The sequence below is a fragment of the Pristiophorus japonicus genome, unplaced genomic scaffold, assembly GCF_044704955.1.
Source record: "Pristiophorus japonicus isolate sPriJap1 unplaced genomic scaffold, sPriJap1.hap1 HAP1_SCAFFOLD_422, whole genome shotgun sequence".
Classification (NCBI taxonomy): domain Eukaryota; kingdom Metazoa; phylum Chordata; class Chondrichthyes; family Pristiophoridae; genus Pristiophorus; species Pristiophorus japonicus.
Window position 1 is genome coordinate 484,388 of NW_027254113.1, and position 17,371 is coordinate 501,758.

Sequence of the window (17,371 nt, forward strand, 5' to 3'; positions counted from 1 at the left end):
ACCGTGTTCCTGTTACCCGTATCTGTTACACAGTCGGTCGCTATTAAAGTTAGCTGCAAGGATTTGGATATCGAGGTTTGCTGATCACATTATCGGTTCTGATTCACAAGCTTCTCTCATAAAACGCAGGTCTGAAGCGGGAGGGACCCACTTTCTTATGTGTCTCCGTCAACTCACTCCTTAATCATCAGTCAAGCGGACTTATTTTACAGCTAATTTTACAAACGGCTGTCGTCGGGTCACAGACTCAGGGGCAGTTAGTGAAATGCAATGAGAGACAGTTGTGTAATGTCAGGAGTATGATCTCATCTCCAGACCAAAAGTGTGTAGCTTTCGCAAGTACACCGTAAATAGAATCACATTACCCATCTCCCGCACTCGGTTACATAGAGTGATAACAATTCAGATTATAGGGGATACTTTATTGGTACAGTGCATGGATAGATAGCGGGAGATGGAGAAACACAAACTGGCAGTATCTTTAGACCCTGATTATGTAATTCAATCTCAGAGATTCACATCCCCTTTGAAGGAGTGAGGAAATAAGGGATTTAATTTACAGTCCAGATGTGAGTCCATTCTGTTGGTGATGTGGAAGGTGTAATGTGAATCCCGAAACCGCCTCTATCAGTGAATCAATGGGCGGCGCCTGTAACCTCGCCCCCATCTCCCGGGTATTTAACTGCTGTCACTGGGACCGCAATACAACAGTCTGGGAGTGGGTTTGCTCAGTGAGTTCTTGCCGGTACCATTCACCACACATTGCCAGGAGGATGAGGTCGGTGATTTCTCTCAGTCTGTTGCTGGCTTTCTTTTCCCGTGAGTAGTTTTTATTGTCCAATGTCTCACTGTTACTGTCTCAGTGTTAGTCTCTCTCTGGAATGTTACAGAGTCAGGAATCATTTCACCAGGATTGAATCTTCGGGTATTTTGATTATTTTTACAGGTGTCCAGTCGGATGTGGTGTTGACTCAGCCCGAGGCAGAGATCAGGTTTCCCGGAAGCCCCCTGAGACTGACCTGTAAAACCAGCGGCTTCGATCTTGGTGGCAGCTACATGTACTGGATCCGCCAGATTCCCGGACAGGGGCTGGAGTGGCTGGTTCAGTATTACAGTCCATCGAACAAGTATTACGCCGCAGGGATGGCGAGCCGATTTACTGCGTCCAAAGACATTTCAAACAACATCTTCGCGCTGGACATGAAGAATCTGAAGAGCGAAGACACCGCCATCTATTACTGTGCAAGGTACCACAGCGAGAGGAACCAGGGCTAGACCTGTACAAGAACAGATCGAGGGGGAATTCAACAACTTACATCATAACCTGATGGTCATTAATTGTGTCAAATGCAATGTTACCGGCAATGTACAGAACAAGACCATAAACCGCTTCTTACAAAACTAACACACTGAGAATTTAATGGTGAAAATCTAACACACTAACCCATGTACAGAGGGGAGGTTTTGATTATGCTCCTGTTTAATGTTAACAGTGTCAGCAATTGCAGAGCTGGAGGTGATGCTCGATTCACTGTGCCTGGTACATGCAGGGAGCTGGTTAGAACTGTGTTCACTTTCAATTGTGCTATGTAAACTGTTGGCTAAATTCTAAACTTGATCAGAAGCGAATGAGTATTTGAAGTGAATGTCTATTTGACGTGAATGTTGAGAGTCAGTACTGAGCAGAGAGTGAGTGCAGTATGTGTGCGGGTTCCTGTCACTGTGGGACTGCGGGAGTGGGTACATTGCCAAGGACTACTGGGGACAAGGGACCATGGTGACGGTGACTGCAGGTAAGGAACATTCACTCATTCAGTAACTCTTGTATTTGTGTCTTTATTTTATATTTCTGTTTATTTTAATAATTATTTCGTTCACTGAAACTTAGGTTCAGTGGATTTTGTTTTGAGATTTTTTGCAATTTTCAATGTGATTCTGCTGCAAAGTGATTATAGAATTCAACTGTTTCTCCACAGAAAATGTTGTTGATGTGATTTTCTGTTTATTTGCTGACGAGACATGTGCCTGGGTTACTCTAAAAACATTATGGTTTTTACACTGTTTGATGTTTCTGCAATGTTTAATTTTGGTGACCACTAATTGCTGCAGTTTTTCTGATCGAATGCAAACATTGTGTTTAAATGTGTTTAAAAGAACATTGTAGACACAAAACAGAAAGCTTAGCGACCAGTAAATAATCTTAAGGAATTTTAAGTTTTTTAATGAAAATTGGATTGTCATCTACTGACCGAATGTTCCCGAACTCTCAGATTCAATACGTGAGCTGTTACTGTAATTAAGTACTTAAAAATTAACATATTTCACGCTGGGACACACTTAAATTAATATTATTAACATTATTATAATGTAGCAATATCATCACGTTTTATTAAATATGCTATAATATCAACATTAATGTATTTAACATGATCTGTCTAATCACAATTCTGCTCTCATTATTTTATATTTCTGTTGAATTCAATCTTTAGTTATTTCAGTGTTAGGCGGGTTCAGTGATTTTGTAATGAGATTTTTTGCAATGATACATTTGATTCTGCTGAAAGGGTTGATGAAATGAAGGATCTGCTCCATGAAAGGTTCTGTCGAGGGATTCCGCCCCTCAGTGATGTGATTTAGTGTTGATCTGCTGAGGAGAGATGTGCCTGTGTTACTCAGAATACCTAGAATTTGTGAATCTAGGCGTTTCTACAATGTTCAATATGGGTGTCAGCGGGCAGCAGCAGGTTTCTGCTCGAATGCAAACACGATATGTGTTTGAAACTGTTTGAAAACAGTTTATAGACAGAGAACAGGACGGGTTTCGAAATCAGAAATCATTGAAAGGTATTTTAATATAACAATTATACAAGTGATAATTATATATTCAACTATTAATTTATGTTTACGATGCTGATATTTTATTGTGCGAAATGTAACTAATTGCCATCTGAATAATTAACGTGTTCAGGATGTAGTTGAATTAAATTAATATTAACCAACCGATTATAATGCGATAATATCTCCCAGTGTTATTAAAATATGCTATAAGTCCAATGTTAATTTACTTAATATTATTCGCCTTCCAAAATCCTGCTCTACACTGGGCTCCATTAAAGGAAGCAGAAACTTTTAGAGGCTGGATACAGTTATTAATTATGCCTGCAATTATTTCATTAATAACATACTGATTCCACCGCTGTGTTCAGTTTGAGTCGGGAGTTCAATTATTTGCTACCTCCTGTTTACACAGATGAATGACTGAGTGCAATTAATTATAACTTAAAGCCGTGTTGCAAATTGCATTTTGTCAATTTAATATATCTGCTGGGGTATGACATTCTCACTGTGCAGCCTAAAATTGTTATTGAATCAATATTGTGTGTTGTTTGATAGAATTATTACTAAATTAATCTTGAACACTATGCAAGACCAAAAGCTGAGAGACAGGCGTCGCTGGCAGTCAAAGAATTATTCATGTAATTATATTTAAATTCAAGGCAGGTTCCGACTGTGTATGGATGGAGACAGGCAAATAATCCATTGAAATTCAAGCAGATTAATTTACTTACAAAAGGTCCATCTTCTTTTGAATTTAAAACAAAATCCTATCTCCCAAAACGCTGCTGTATGCGGAATAGAACGGTAGACAAAGCACAGATAATATCTGAGAGTTATGTTTAATTCTTATGAATGTTAAATTGATGAACAAAGTCTCACCTCATTCAGTTTCAGTGTCGCATATGGTCTGAATGATTTGTTATCCTCCAGTTTTACACTCACCATTCTGGAAACTATTTTCAAGAAGTAGCAGAATATATTTAATCATTAATTTGCGGGCATTATGTGAATAACGGGAGTGAACTATAAAAGATTGTCTGTGTTATTAAACAGCGGAGGCTCTGCTATTGACTTTAAGCTGCACGGGTGGGTTTTAATTAATAAAACCATTTTTGGGGTTTAAGATTGAGGAGAATATTTCAGCTCGAGATTCCAGTATTAGTAAACAAGCGGTTTACAACCATCGGAGTTGTGACCTCGGCTGGACAGAGAACTATTTAAAATAGTCCTCCCCTAAATCCATCATGTGAAATGTTCTCTGCGAATAGACTCAGTTTTTGCTATATCAGAAACATGCAGAGTTTAAAAAGATGTCGGTCGAGAGCGGGACAGTGGTAGAACTGCGTGATTATTGTCAATTATTCAAATTTGATTCGATTTAAGTAAAAATAAGGTATTTTTCTGAGAATGTATGTATTAATATGCTGCTTAATATTTTAATATTCATGAATTGTTATTGTAAGTTAAGTTAATCTTAATATATCACAAGTTACCAGGCAGAAAAAGGTTTTAATATTATTATTAATTAATTGCATTAGTAAGGCATGCATTCAAGAACGTTAATTTAATTTCAAAAGTTCCAGGTACGTGTGCTTCTGAGCAGGAAGAGCCAGATAGGCACTCAGATTATTTTCAATAACCAGCTAACATGAACATTAACTTAGACAGTAACATCAGTGCTAATTCATTAAACATAAACGATCCATTACAATTGTGTTGCATACTGGTCAGTATTACAATTATTGCAAAATCTCAAGGGTTGCAGATAAAGTTTAATTAATTCATAAGTTAATTTACAAAACAATGCATGTATAACCCGGCTGTGCTGAGTTTGATAAGGTGTCGCTGCAGATTTTAGTGAATTAACTTCTTGTTTTGCCTCGATGATTTTACAGGTTATATTTACTGATGAAAATATATAAAATCAGTGGGTGATCAGGTTTCAATGTAGATGTCCCCTGGATTGTGACATTCTGAATATGTCACCAAGTCCCGTGTGACGGGCAGCAAATTGCCGTGGAATGTGAATTATTTCCAGATACTTACTTTCAGGGAAGTTAATTTTTACACGGTTTACAAGATAGTTGACAGAGATGGAAAAATGGCTGGATGTTGAAGTTTCTCTCAAATTAATATCAGTTTAATTTCAAAGAATCTGCAGAGTTGCGGTGGTTGGAAATTGGCAAGAAATAAATTAGAAATCAAACAACTTCATTGAAATTAATAGATTGAACTGGTCTCTCTGCCTGGAGCACCGTTTGTGTCTGTTCTGTTTATGTGCGCCTGCTCACTGTGTGAGAATCAGGAATCCTCCTGACGGGTTGTAAAACTTCTGGATTGTGATCCTGTATTGCGGGGAGTGTCATTTAACTCAGTTATTTAAGAAACTGGAATAGGTGAGAAACGTGAAAGATTGACTTTGAGGTTGTGGAGTCTCCGCAGAAATGAGATCGTTAATCCAGATTATGATAGCCAGAAGAAGCAGTTCCGAAACACCATGGGGAGACAGTAGAAGGAGCTTTAATCAGTTTCTAACCCGGTAGTACCTGCCCTGGGAGTGTTTGATGGGACAGGGCAGAAGGAGCTTTACTCTGTATCTAGCCCATGCTGTACGTGCCCTGGGAGTGTTTGATGGGACAGTGTAGAGGGAGTGTTACTCTGTATTTAGCCCATGCTCTACGTGCCCTAGGAGTGTTGATGGGACAGTGTAGATGGAGCTTTACTCTGTATCTTGACCCATGTTGTACCTGCCCTGAGAATGTTTAATGGGACACTGTAGAGGGAGCTTTACACTGTACCTGTCTTGGGAGTGTTTGATGGGACAGTGAAGAGGGAGCTTTACTCTGCAACTAACCCGTGCTTTACCTTAAATGGCAGTGCTTGATGGGACATTGCAGAGATAGTATTTAAACTTTTATTTACAAGGACGTGGAGCTTAATTGGGTCCTTCAATATAGATTGATCTTCTATTTAATCAGAGCTCTAGGTGAGCTGGTGCGCTTTAATGGATCAGTGTATCGGAAGCTTTTATTTGTACTTGTGATAATTGTGCTTAATCTAATCGGTCAATTTGATAACGCATTTTAAGGGAAGACATTTCGTAGCACATCTCTGCAGTACTTCAGCTGGGAATGTTTGACGGGATAGCACAGATAACGTATTACTCTGTGTGCAACCCTTGCTATACCTGTCCTGACCCACACGGCAGCATAGCGGGAGCTTTGCTCTCTTATCCGTGCTATATCTGACCTGAGAGTGCTTGGTCAGGCAGTGTTCAAGGCACCGTTATCTGCGTCTAACAGATAGCAGATAAACTGCTCGTGCCAGATATATACAATGAATCGTCCCATTGCCCAGATTAAACAACGCACATTCATTGATGTTTATATTCTTTCTGAAAAAAATGCCCAATTTTTAATGAGTTATTAATGTTTGAACATTTTGAGCATCAGATTACTATTGAACAAGATTGGCCTGATCCTCAGCTCACTTTCAGAACAAACCGTTTCAGGAAGTGAATAACGCTCCAGAAAGCAGCGCCTGTTCTGATCTGTTGGGAGGCTGTAAGATATTTTCACAATTTAAATGGAGAATATCGGGACTGCCGCTTCAAATGACCGTCATGAGGACCTCATGTTTAGAAACATTATGTTGTTCAATTCTTCCTGAGAAGGTTAAAGGCAGGGACAAACTATGACGAGATGCAGCTATTGGCCTGGGTCACAAGACAAGGCACACAGTCACTGAGCTGCAATTCTGTGAAACATTTAAAGAGATAGAGTCAACCTGCAATACGTCATCATTCACAATGAACTTTAAGCCTTTATAACAGCATGCGATTGACTAATTTGCGTCAGATTTATAAGATCCTTTTCTGAAATATCCTCTTTCATTCTAATGAACAATAAAAGTAGATCTGGTAGAGGTGTCCAAAATATGAAGCGTTTCCTTCCGTTAAATCTAGAAGAACTATTCCCATGACTCGTATAGAATGATAGCATCTCACAACACTGAAAAGACCATTCAGACATCGTGCCTGTGCCGGCTCTGAAAGAGCTGTCCAATTTAGTCCAACTCCCCAGGGTTTTCATTGTAAACGTGCAAATGAATCCTCCTGACGTACAGGATGAACTGCCTGGAGCATTCCTGAAATTACCAACCCTCTGTGTGAAAAAATTACCCCAATTTCCCCTTTCGATCTTCTGCCAATTATTTTAAATCTGTGACCTTTGGTTACGCACCTTCTTTCCAGCGAAAACTGTTTCTCCCTACTTGCTCTATCAAAACCTGTCATAATGTTGAATATCTCTCTTAGGTCTCCTCTTAACCTCTGCTCTAAGGAGAACATCCCAGCTTCTCCAATCTCTCCACATAACTGAAGATCCCATCCCTGGCATCATCCTGGTAAAAGCCTCCCCTCTACACTCCCCAAGGGCTTGACATCCTTCCTACACTGTTGTTCCAGAATTGTGCACAATACTCCAGCTGAGGTCTAACACGTGATCTGTAAGTTTAGCATAACCGCCTTGTTTTTGTAGTCAATGTCCCATTTACAATGTCAAGTATCCCATACGCTTTCATAATAGTCTAACCAGTTTGCCCTGCCCCCTTCAAAGATTTGTGAATATGTACATCTAGATATCTCTGTTCGTGCATCCCCTCAAAATAATACTATTTAGATTATACTGCCTCTCCATCTTCCATCCAATGTGCATCGCTTCTCAATGATTCGCATTAAATTGCAATTGCCATGTTCCCGCCCATTTCACTGGACCATCTGTCTCCTCATGGAGTCTGCTGCTATCATGTTCACTATTGGCTACGTTGCCAGGTTTTGCATTATCTTTTAAATTCGAAATTGCATTCCCTATACCCAAGTCCATGTCATTGTTACATAACAAGAACAACAATGGGAATTGAAATGGGCCATTTAAGGAGAAACTTCCAATTAACCGGAATTTGGAATGGTATTTTATTCGGATTATTAATTGAGTGGCAGGGAGGAGGAAACTCAAGAGACATGCATTCAATAGGATGGGATAGAGTCCAGATCACAGTGCGCTGAAGGACATCGCTCTCCCTCAAATACTGAGAAAGAAAGAGAGAGATTCAACTCAATCGCGATTCATCTACAGACTGAATCTTAGAAACTAGACTATGGAAATGCTTCCTGTTGAATTATGTGGCAGGCAAATTTAGAGGGTTTTTTGCTGACGCGCGAGGCAGGAATTCCGCTGTTACTTTGAAGTGCAGTCACTGTTGTTTTGTAGGGATACGCCGCAGGCAATGTGCACAGAGTAAATTTCCCCAAACTGCAATAAAGGACCAAAAATGGTGCTGATTGAGAAATAAATGATGGCCGAAAAAGCAGGAACACGTCTCTGTTCTTCGATTGTATGATCCAATGAAGGATTCTTTATTGACGAGTTATGTAAAAGTTCTTGTTGTGTAATGTGATAGAGCTCGGGGATAGAGAGGTGTGTTCCTGACAGGGGCATCGACAGGTGCTTATGATGGAACTGACAGAAGCTCAAATGCCCGTGTAGTCTTTGATGGGGAAATGATGGAATTAGTTTATTCTGCAGTCAAATTTCGAGTTGTTTATTTCTTTTATAAGCACGGATTACAGAGTCTAACTTGTTCAATGGGCCATTCCTTCCCAGTAACACCGTCTCCCCCCACCCTCTACGCCCTGCTCTCCTCCTGTGAACAACCCAGCACCGATGGCTCCATCACGTACGGCTGTTTGGCAATGGACTATTCCCCCGACATCACCAGCCTTTCCTGGAAGAAAGATAAAGAGCCGATCACCACTGGATTGAAGACCTACCCGCCACTGCTCAACAAGAAGGGAACCTACACCCAGAGCAGCCAGTTAACCATCACCGAGTCAGAGGTGGGGAGCAGCACAATCAACTGCGAGGTTCGACGTGGTGTGTCGGTCTGGGCCATCACAATGCCAGGTTAGTGGTGTGGGATACAGGGAAAACTGTGATAAGATGAGAAATTATGTTTAACTTGCATCGGAACTTGATCAGACAACACTTAGAGTACTGTGTGCAATTCTGCTCTCTGTATCATACTTATAATGCTGTGCACAGTTCTAGTCTCCTTATCACATTTAGAATATTGTTTAAATTTCTGGTTTCCATCTCGTACTTAGAATATTATGCATAATTCTGGTCTCCATATCACACTTAGAATATTGTGCACAGTTCCGGGCTGCATATTACACTGAGAATTCTGTGCACAGTCCTGCTCTCTGTAACTGCCAGGTTTGTTTTAGTCTGACAGCAAAGAACCCGTTAAAATATAAGGACACTTTGCATTTCTTAATCATTTATTTTGCAAGCAATGTCAGTAATATGTCTTCTCTTGAAGATCCTGAACGGGACATCGTTCCTCCAACTGTTCTCCTCACACTGAGTTCCACTGAACAAATCACCAGCAGCAGATATGCAAGCGCCGTGTGTTCAATCATCGATTTCAGGCCAAAGTCACTGACTGTGAATTGGCTGAAGAGTGGACAACTCATGGATTCGGGCTTCCTCACCTCTCCCGTCTTTGAGGTGAACGGGAACTTCTCGACAGCCAGTCGGCTGACAGTCCCCGCCGAGGAATGGTTAACCGGCTCGGTCTACACCTGCCAGGTCACTCATCAAGGGGTCACGCAAAACCGTAACTTCAGCAGATCTCAGGGTAAGAGGTACAATCCAGGGAGGTTCCAGACCATTCTGAGCGCTGATCTCAGTCAAGACTTTTATTGGAATTAGTAAAAAGCACAGAACTATTCCTAATTTCCAATCATGCAGTTTGTGTATTCTTGTGATACAAACTTGCCTTTATACAGCGCCTTCAGCGACCACAGACTGAACCAAAGCGCTTGCCAGCCAATGAATTAAGTTGTGAAATGTGGTCACAGTTGTAATGTACAAAGTGCGGCAGTCATTTAGTGCACAGCAAGCTCCCACAAACAGCAGTGTGATAATGACCATTTTTTTTGTTTAGTAATATTTCTTGAGGGATAAATATTTCCAGGCCACCAGGGAGAACTCCTCTGCTTTTCATTGAAATATTTCCAGGGGAACGTTTATGTCCACCTGAGAGGCCAGACGGATCCTCGGTTTAACACCTGATCTGAAAGCCGGAACCTCCGATAGTGCACCACGCCCCCAGTACTGCACTGGGAGACTCAGCTTACATTTTGTGATCAAGTATCTGGAGTGGGACTTCAACCCCGATCTTCTGGTTCAGGATTCCTCATTGTTCAGGATATATTAACCTCGCCAAAGAAGATTTCTCCCTGCTCTAACTTCAGGCAGTGAGTGAAGTGTCCTTAGTCTCAGGTATATCCTGAGTTGGCTGATCATATACGGAGTGGCAGTAGGAGTCTGGAACCCTTTACCGCTAACTGTCCAGGAACCCACTGCTAGAATGGACATTTACCCTATTCAGAGCACTGAGCCCAATTCTGGGTTGCGCACCTCAGGAAGGATATACTGGTCGTGGAGGCGGTAAAGTGCATGTTTACCTGAATTATACCGGGACTAATTATATAAAATGAGCAGGAGACGAATATAGAACGTTAAGAGATGATCCAATTGACATGTTTAAGTTGATAAATGGAATTGATCGAGTAGATATAGAAAAAATTATTTAGTTTGATGAAAGAATCGAGAACAAGTAGCAGAACCTTAAAATTAGAGCTAGGCCGTGCAGAGGTGATGTCAGAAAGGATTTTCTCACAGGAAGAATAGTGCAAGTCGGGATTTCCCTCCCCAAAAGGTGCTGACGCTTGCTTTCAATTGAAAAGTAGAAAAGTGAGATTGATAGATTTTTGTTCGGCAATATTATCAAGGGTTACATAACCAAGGCGTGAAGATGGTGTTGATGATCTAACTGGATGGCAGGACAGGATGGATGGGCTGAATGGCCTCCTCCTGTTCCTATGTTGCTATTAATGCCCTGAGGTCATATTTCACCCTGAATCTCTGTCACCATACATGATAAATGTTCAGTAATTACAGAAATTGACAAACTACCTCACATCATTACAAATGACGCCCGACCATAAAGATTCCTTGGAACTCCATTCTCCCGATATTGCACTTCTCCTCTGACGGGGGATGTGACTGGTACCTGCACATTTTCACCGCAACAAAAAACGCAGCAAGAGACCATAAATTTAACTTTGTTTCCTGTTGACCTATAAATCCTGAAATTAATTTGACACTGGTTTTGAACGAGTATAATGCTGGTGTAGACCTCTTGAACTTCGGGCTATTCGGGCTTCAGCTTTTATAACCAGTGGAGATGCATTTGGGTGCAAGGATCTATAGACGGGTGTAAAGGAGCAAGGGTTTTCAGGAAGAGCGCTATTCAATGCCTAACACAATTGCACCCCAGTCTATTCCCATTTTACGCCGGGTATTTGCTTCACAGCCCATTACAGGTGGCTCTGGCTGAAAATACACAGGAAATGTTACAGATCTACCGGAATCGTTGCCAATTCATTGTCTTCCAATAATGCTGGTGTTGAGGCAACAGCAAGAGGTTGATATCTTAAAAGTGAATTATTCCCCTTAAAGAGTTAAGGCTAAATATTGGTATCCTGATTCTGAAGCCGCAGCTTTTCTTGACTATCATTCCTGTTTTGCAGTGGATGTCCCATGCAGCGATTCAAAAATCACTCTTCGCTCACCATCACTGGAACAGATATTACTGGAGGCGACGGTGACCTTAACCTGCGTCGTGTCAGACGCTCCTTATGGGCTCACTGTGACCTGGACCCGAGAAAAGGAGGCTTTGAAATCAGAGATTGCCGTCCAACCGGGAGAGGATCCCAACAGCGTGATCAGCAACTTAAACATCTCGACACAAGACTGGCTGAGTGGGGATAAGTTCTACTGCGTGGTGAGCCATCAGGATATGCCGACACCGATCAGAGAATCCATCCACAAGGAGAAGGGTGAGCGGGAAGATTGTTGCAATAAGTGACTATTTCTGCTGCATGTGCAAGGGCCAATTCATTATTTAAAGTGTTTAATGGGCTAATCTGATCATTCAGTTTGGTAATTCCACGAACTCAGCACTCTGGGACCTGATGTTGTGTATGTTAGGGGAAACTGGATAAGTCCATGAGTGAGAAAGGGTATGTTATTAGGGTTAGATTAAGTGAGCTAGGAGGAGGCTTGTGTGGAACATACACACCGGCATAGACCAGTTGGCCAAATCTCCTTGTTATGTGCTGTAAATTGTATGTAATTTTCCACACCAATCCTTCAAGATTTCAGAGTGAAAGGTTGTGTTCCTCTGCTGCGGGATGGAAAACCAGAGGGGCCCCAGAGGGGAAAAGGAAAAGCTTTAAAATTCAACGCAGTGTCCATTTCTTTCACATCTAACCACCTGAAATTGGCTGAATTTTAATGAGGAAGGCGAGTTGTGGGCGGTGGTCTCACAGGCCACCCGGGAGAATGGGAGGATTGTAAGCCGAGTGAGGAGGTCTCGGATCACGGGGGGTGGGTTAGATAAGGACCCTGGATCCAGGGAGTATGTGTAAGGGCAATTATCACCTGGTTGCAGAAGTCCCCGCCTCGCTGTAACTGCAGGGATTTACACAGTGTGTCCAACCGGACCAGCGACAGATAAACACCAAATGGTGGTTAAAAAAGAGCATTCCAGCCTAATTTAAATACATTACTCAAATATAATATTACAACTGGGAGTGGGCTAGTTGATGTCGGGATTACGATTTTTAACAATTTATATACCTCCACGCCCAAAACCTGCCCGCTGTATTCGTTTAAAGTTTCCCCATTGTCTCTGGAACTGTCCAGTTCATTGGTCTTTATTGTAACTGTTCGACAGCGAAAGATCCACGGGAACCAGCCGTGTCTGTCCTCCTGCCCTCGGCAGAAGAAGTCTCCGCTCAGAGGTTGGTCAGCCTCACCTGCTTAGTGAGAGGTTTCTCCCCCCGAGAGATCTTCGTCAAATGGACCGTCAATGACAAGCCGGTGGATTCGGGCAACTACAAGAACACCGAGGTGATGGCGGAGAACGGCAGCAGCTCCTTCTTCATGTACAGCCTGCTATCCATTGCAGCCGAGGAGTGGGCCAGCGGCGCTTCTTACTCCTGTATGGTGGGACATGAAGCGATCCCCTTGAAGATCACCAACAGAACCGTCAATAAATCCAGCGGTAAACCCAGTTTCGTCAACATTTCCCTTGTTCTGATGGACACCGTAAATTCTTGTCAATGAGAATCTCTCGATTGCATTTCCGTTCTTAAATTAAAAACAATAAAGGGTTTTTTTTTCCAATCGTGAGTTAAACACACAGCCGCTCAATCAACTATGTTTCCTATTTTTGCCAATGTGAGGGCTGTTTATCTGAAGTAGGGTGTTTGCGCGCCTCGGTCCCAAGGCTTGTACAGCCAGCGCTCCCAGCTCAGATACACCATGGGTTGGAGACTGCGTGAAGTTCTCTCATTACAGAATTCCTGAAAGTAACTTCAGCAGAGAGAGAGTAAAGGCTAATTCTAATTCACTGTACCTCTCTCAAGCACCAGCGAGAGGGGAATGGGAAATGTGTAATTCACGTAACCCCCCACTGCCCCTCCTGCAGGGAGATAGGAAGTGAACCACTCTCTTTTAAATGCACTAAGTTGTTATCAGTACAATGTCACATTCTAACCCATGGTCTAAAGATTTTAAACTTGCCAGATGAGTATTATAATCTGAAATAACTGTTTATTCCACGTAATATTTTTAAATAGGGTTGGGGGTGCAACAGTCCCTGTTAATTGTAAACTAACATGCTGAATTCTAATGGGCCATATCTAAACTGGTGATTTAATCCTCTGCGGGTTTCTCACAGTTGTGTCCCTGATGTTTCTGAGGCCCATCGGTTGAATTGTTGCATTCCTTCGGCTGACGTCACATTGCGCCTCACACAGGACACATTTACACAGAGCAGGGAGAATACTTGTGAAAGTGAGTTTGTCTGTGTTCATATGTAAGTGTGTTGATTATTTTTTATAAGTGTGTGTGTTTTTGTGTAAGTGCACAATTACACACAAACACACATAGACTTACATATAAAGACATACATTAACACTCTGACACATAATATTATACATAACTAGAATATAATGAAAACCATCATTGTCAAATCCAGTTCTTGATGCTCTCTGAAAATGTTAACAATAGCAATAATACACGTGAATCTAAACGCACACTTACACAACGGATACTTACACACACTTACACACACATAGACACACACATCAATCCACACAGACACTGACACAAAGCACACCTACACACACATAAACACATACATCAATCCACACACACACTTACACAAAACACACTTTCACACACATAGACATACGCACAAATCCATACACATACACTTACAAAACACCACTTATACACACATAAATGCATACATCAATCCACACACACACTTACACAAAACACACTTACACACACATAAATACACATCAATCCACACACACACTTACACAAAACACACACACACTCGTAAACAAACGCATCAATCCAAACACACATTTAAACTAAACACACACACACTTACATGCAAACATACTATTGCACTTAGACAAATACATCAATCAAAACACACACTTTCACAAAACACACAAACACAAATTTACCTGCAAACCCATTGTTACACATAAACACACACACGCTTAAACCTAAACATGAACAACACTGATACATACACTTACAGAAAAACACACAACTGAACAGACTTACACAAGCATGAACACGCATATAAATCCAAACACAAACTAACACAAAACACACACACACAAACTTACAGGTATACACAATGTTACACGAAATCTCACACACACACTTACACCTCAACAAAAACAAACACTTATAAATAACCATACACATACACTTGTAGGGAAACACACACATGAACATACATATACACAAGGATACACATACACATAAGCACACACATGAACACACTTGCACACACACACACACACACACACACACACACACACACACACCCCACACACAGACACACACAAACCCTTAGATATGAACATGCTTACACATAAAAGTACACACACTCACCTACACCAAATCGCACACTCGCAATTAAATATAAAAACACACACTTACATGCATTCTTAAACAAAACATAAATAAAGATTTACACACACATACACAATCTTACAAATACACACACGCACAACCTCACAGATCAACACCCTCACAGGGAAACACAAACACTGACTAATCCAGAACAAGAGATAGTCATACAGTGATATAGACATTAAAGAGCACAAACAAAAACGTCAGGCTTTAGAAGAATGTAGAACTAAGATGCATTTTTATGACGGACAATGTATCCAACGCTTGGCCTGAATAAATAATTCCTGATACCATAATATCTCACAATTCACTATTCTGGTCTTACACATACACTGGATCAATGTAGTTGTTGCAAACTGACACGTTATTTATGTTCAGAGCATTGCCGTAACAAATAAAAAAACAAGGTTATAACTCACAACTGATCTCTTACCTAGCCTCCTTGGCAGCCTCCAACTAAGTAACTACCTTAACCTAGCGGAAAAATAATCGATATCCTGCTGTAAACCTTCCTCAATGTTTCATCGTATTATTTCCGAATGATAGATCGTTGCAAAGTCATCCAAAATCAATTAGCCTCTGACATGGAAGAAAAACTATCATATTTTCCAAAACGGACGACAGAGGGATCGTAAAGGAAGAGCGGCAGTGGAGTGAGGAACAGTGAGAGATTGTTGAGAGTGATTAACTTAACACAAAATATACATTGAAAGTCCAATTAAAGAACAAACTAATACCTTAAGGGAAAAAAGAGAATATAAAATAATAGCATGATACCCGGGATTAATAAACGATCTGAATATATTTCCTCCCTACATCCCCGTAGATTCCTCAGACCACATCTGGAATGAAGACTATGAGGACGAGAGCGGCAACATCTGGACAACCGCTTCCACATTCATCATCCTTGTTCTTCCTGAGCATTTCCTACAGCACTGCCGTCACTCTGGTGAAGGTGGGAAGATTCAATCCGCTCACACTTCTATCTGACTGAAGCCGTTTGACAAATCTCTGGATGTTTCATTAATAAAAACCCTGAGATAAATGCCCCAGACCACTAAACTTCCGCTTAATTCTTTTATCCCACTTTTGCAGCTCAAGTGATGATCTGAATTTCGGCCGCCGTGAATGTTCCTCATCTGTTTATTATTTCTGTGCCACTAAAAATAAAATATGTCCTCTTGGTGATTCTCAGAGTAAAATGCCTTCATTTACTAGATCCGAATCAGTAGCTGAGAAATATATAACTGCGATTTCCATCTTTCTGTTTGAAATGTGTGCGATAATTGTGGCTGTAATGTAACTGCATCTCAGAGTTTCACCGTGCCTTGTACATTTCATGTGTAAATAAATAACTTTTCTCATTCTTATTCACAAGTGTTCCCTTCCCTTTATGCTGAGCCCCTGTTCACTCGCTCTGATGTCTGTCACAACTGTACAGATAGCGGCAGCTCTGACATGAGAAATAGGAGAAGGAGTAGGCCCGACGGACCCTCGAGTCTACTCCGCCATTCAATAAGATCCGGGCTCATTATCGACCTCAACTCCACTTTCCCGCTCGATAGCATATCCGTTGCTTCTCCTAGAGTCCAAAAATCTAACTATTTGAGCCTTTGAATTTATTTAGAGACTCAGCATCCACAGCCGTCTGGGGCAGGGAATTCCAAACATTCACAACCCTCTGAGTGAAGAAATTCCTCCTCATCTCCGTCTTAAATGGCCGATCCTTTATCCGGAGAGAGTGCTCCCTAGTTCTAGAGTGTCCAGCCGGGGAAAACAAATCTTCAGCATTTAACTTGTCAAGCGCCCTCAGAATCTTATGTTTCAATCAGATCACGTCTCATTATTCTAAACTCCAGAGAGTACAGGCCCAATCCGCCTGTATTCTGTTCTCAAATTATTGCTCAGTTATATTCACTTTATGTTCACTTTTTTACACTTCCCTGTAAATTGTTTTCTGTGAAATTGTTAATAAATCTCGAATGACAAATGAAGTAACTTGGACTTTGCTGTATTCCTTTCTCCACGGCTCCTGTACACTTCTCCATTTTCCCTGTCACACTGTGTTTTATTTGCCTGACATGTATGTTTCACCCGTCCTATTTGGGTTGTGATTGAACCCAAGTTCCATTGGTGAAGGACCCATGGCGCCACCCAGTGTCCCATCGGAGAAAAGACATCTCTACCGCAGCCTTGATGTATCTGGTCCCAGAGGCGGAATTGCGGCACAACCACCAGGTGCACCATGCAGTCTCCTCTAATATTATGATCTGTCACAGTCACATGGCAGGTTCTGTGAAAAAACAGGTCTCTGTCTCGTCACAGATTTTCACAGTTCAGTACACGGCATAGTAAGTCTCCCTTTCACTGTCCCATCAAACTCTCCCAGGGCAGGT

The 17,371-nt window shown here is 41.4% G+C and overlaps 1 gene segment (V, D, J or C); it reads left to right on the plus strand.

The window, feature by feature from the left end:
* Positions 1-773: 773 nt before the first annotated feature.
* On the plus strand, positions 774-13,097 carry LOC139251204 (Ig heavy chain C region, secreted form-like). The segment is given in 7 exon segments: positions 774-819; positions 947-1,247; positions 1,738-1,793; positions 8,502-8,801; positions 9,220-9,537; positions 11,498-11,806; positions 12,706-13,097. Coding segments are annotated over 7 exon segments (1,722 nt in total).
* Positions 13,098-17,371: the final 4,274 nt, after the last annotated feature.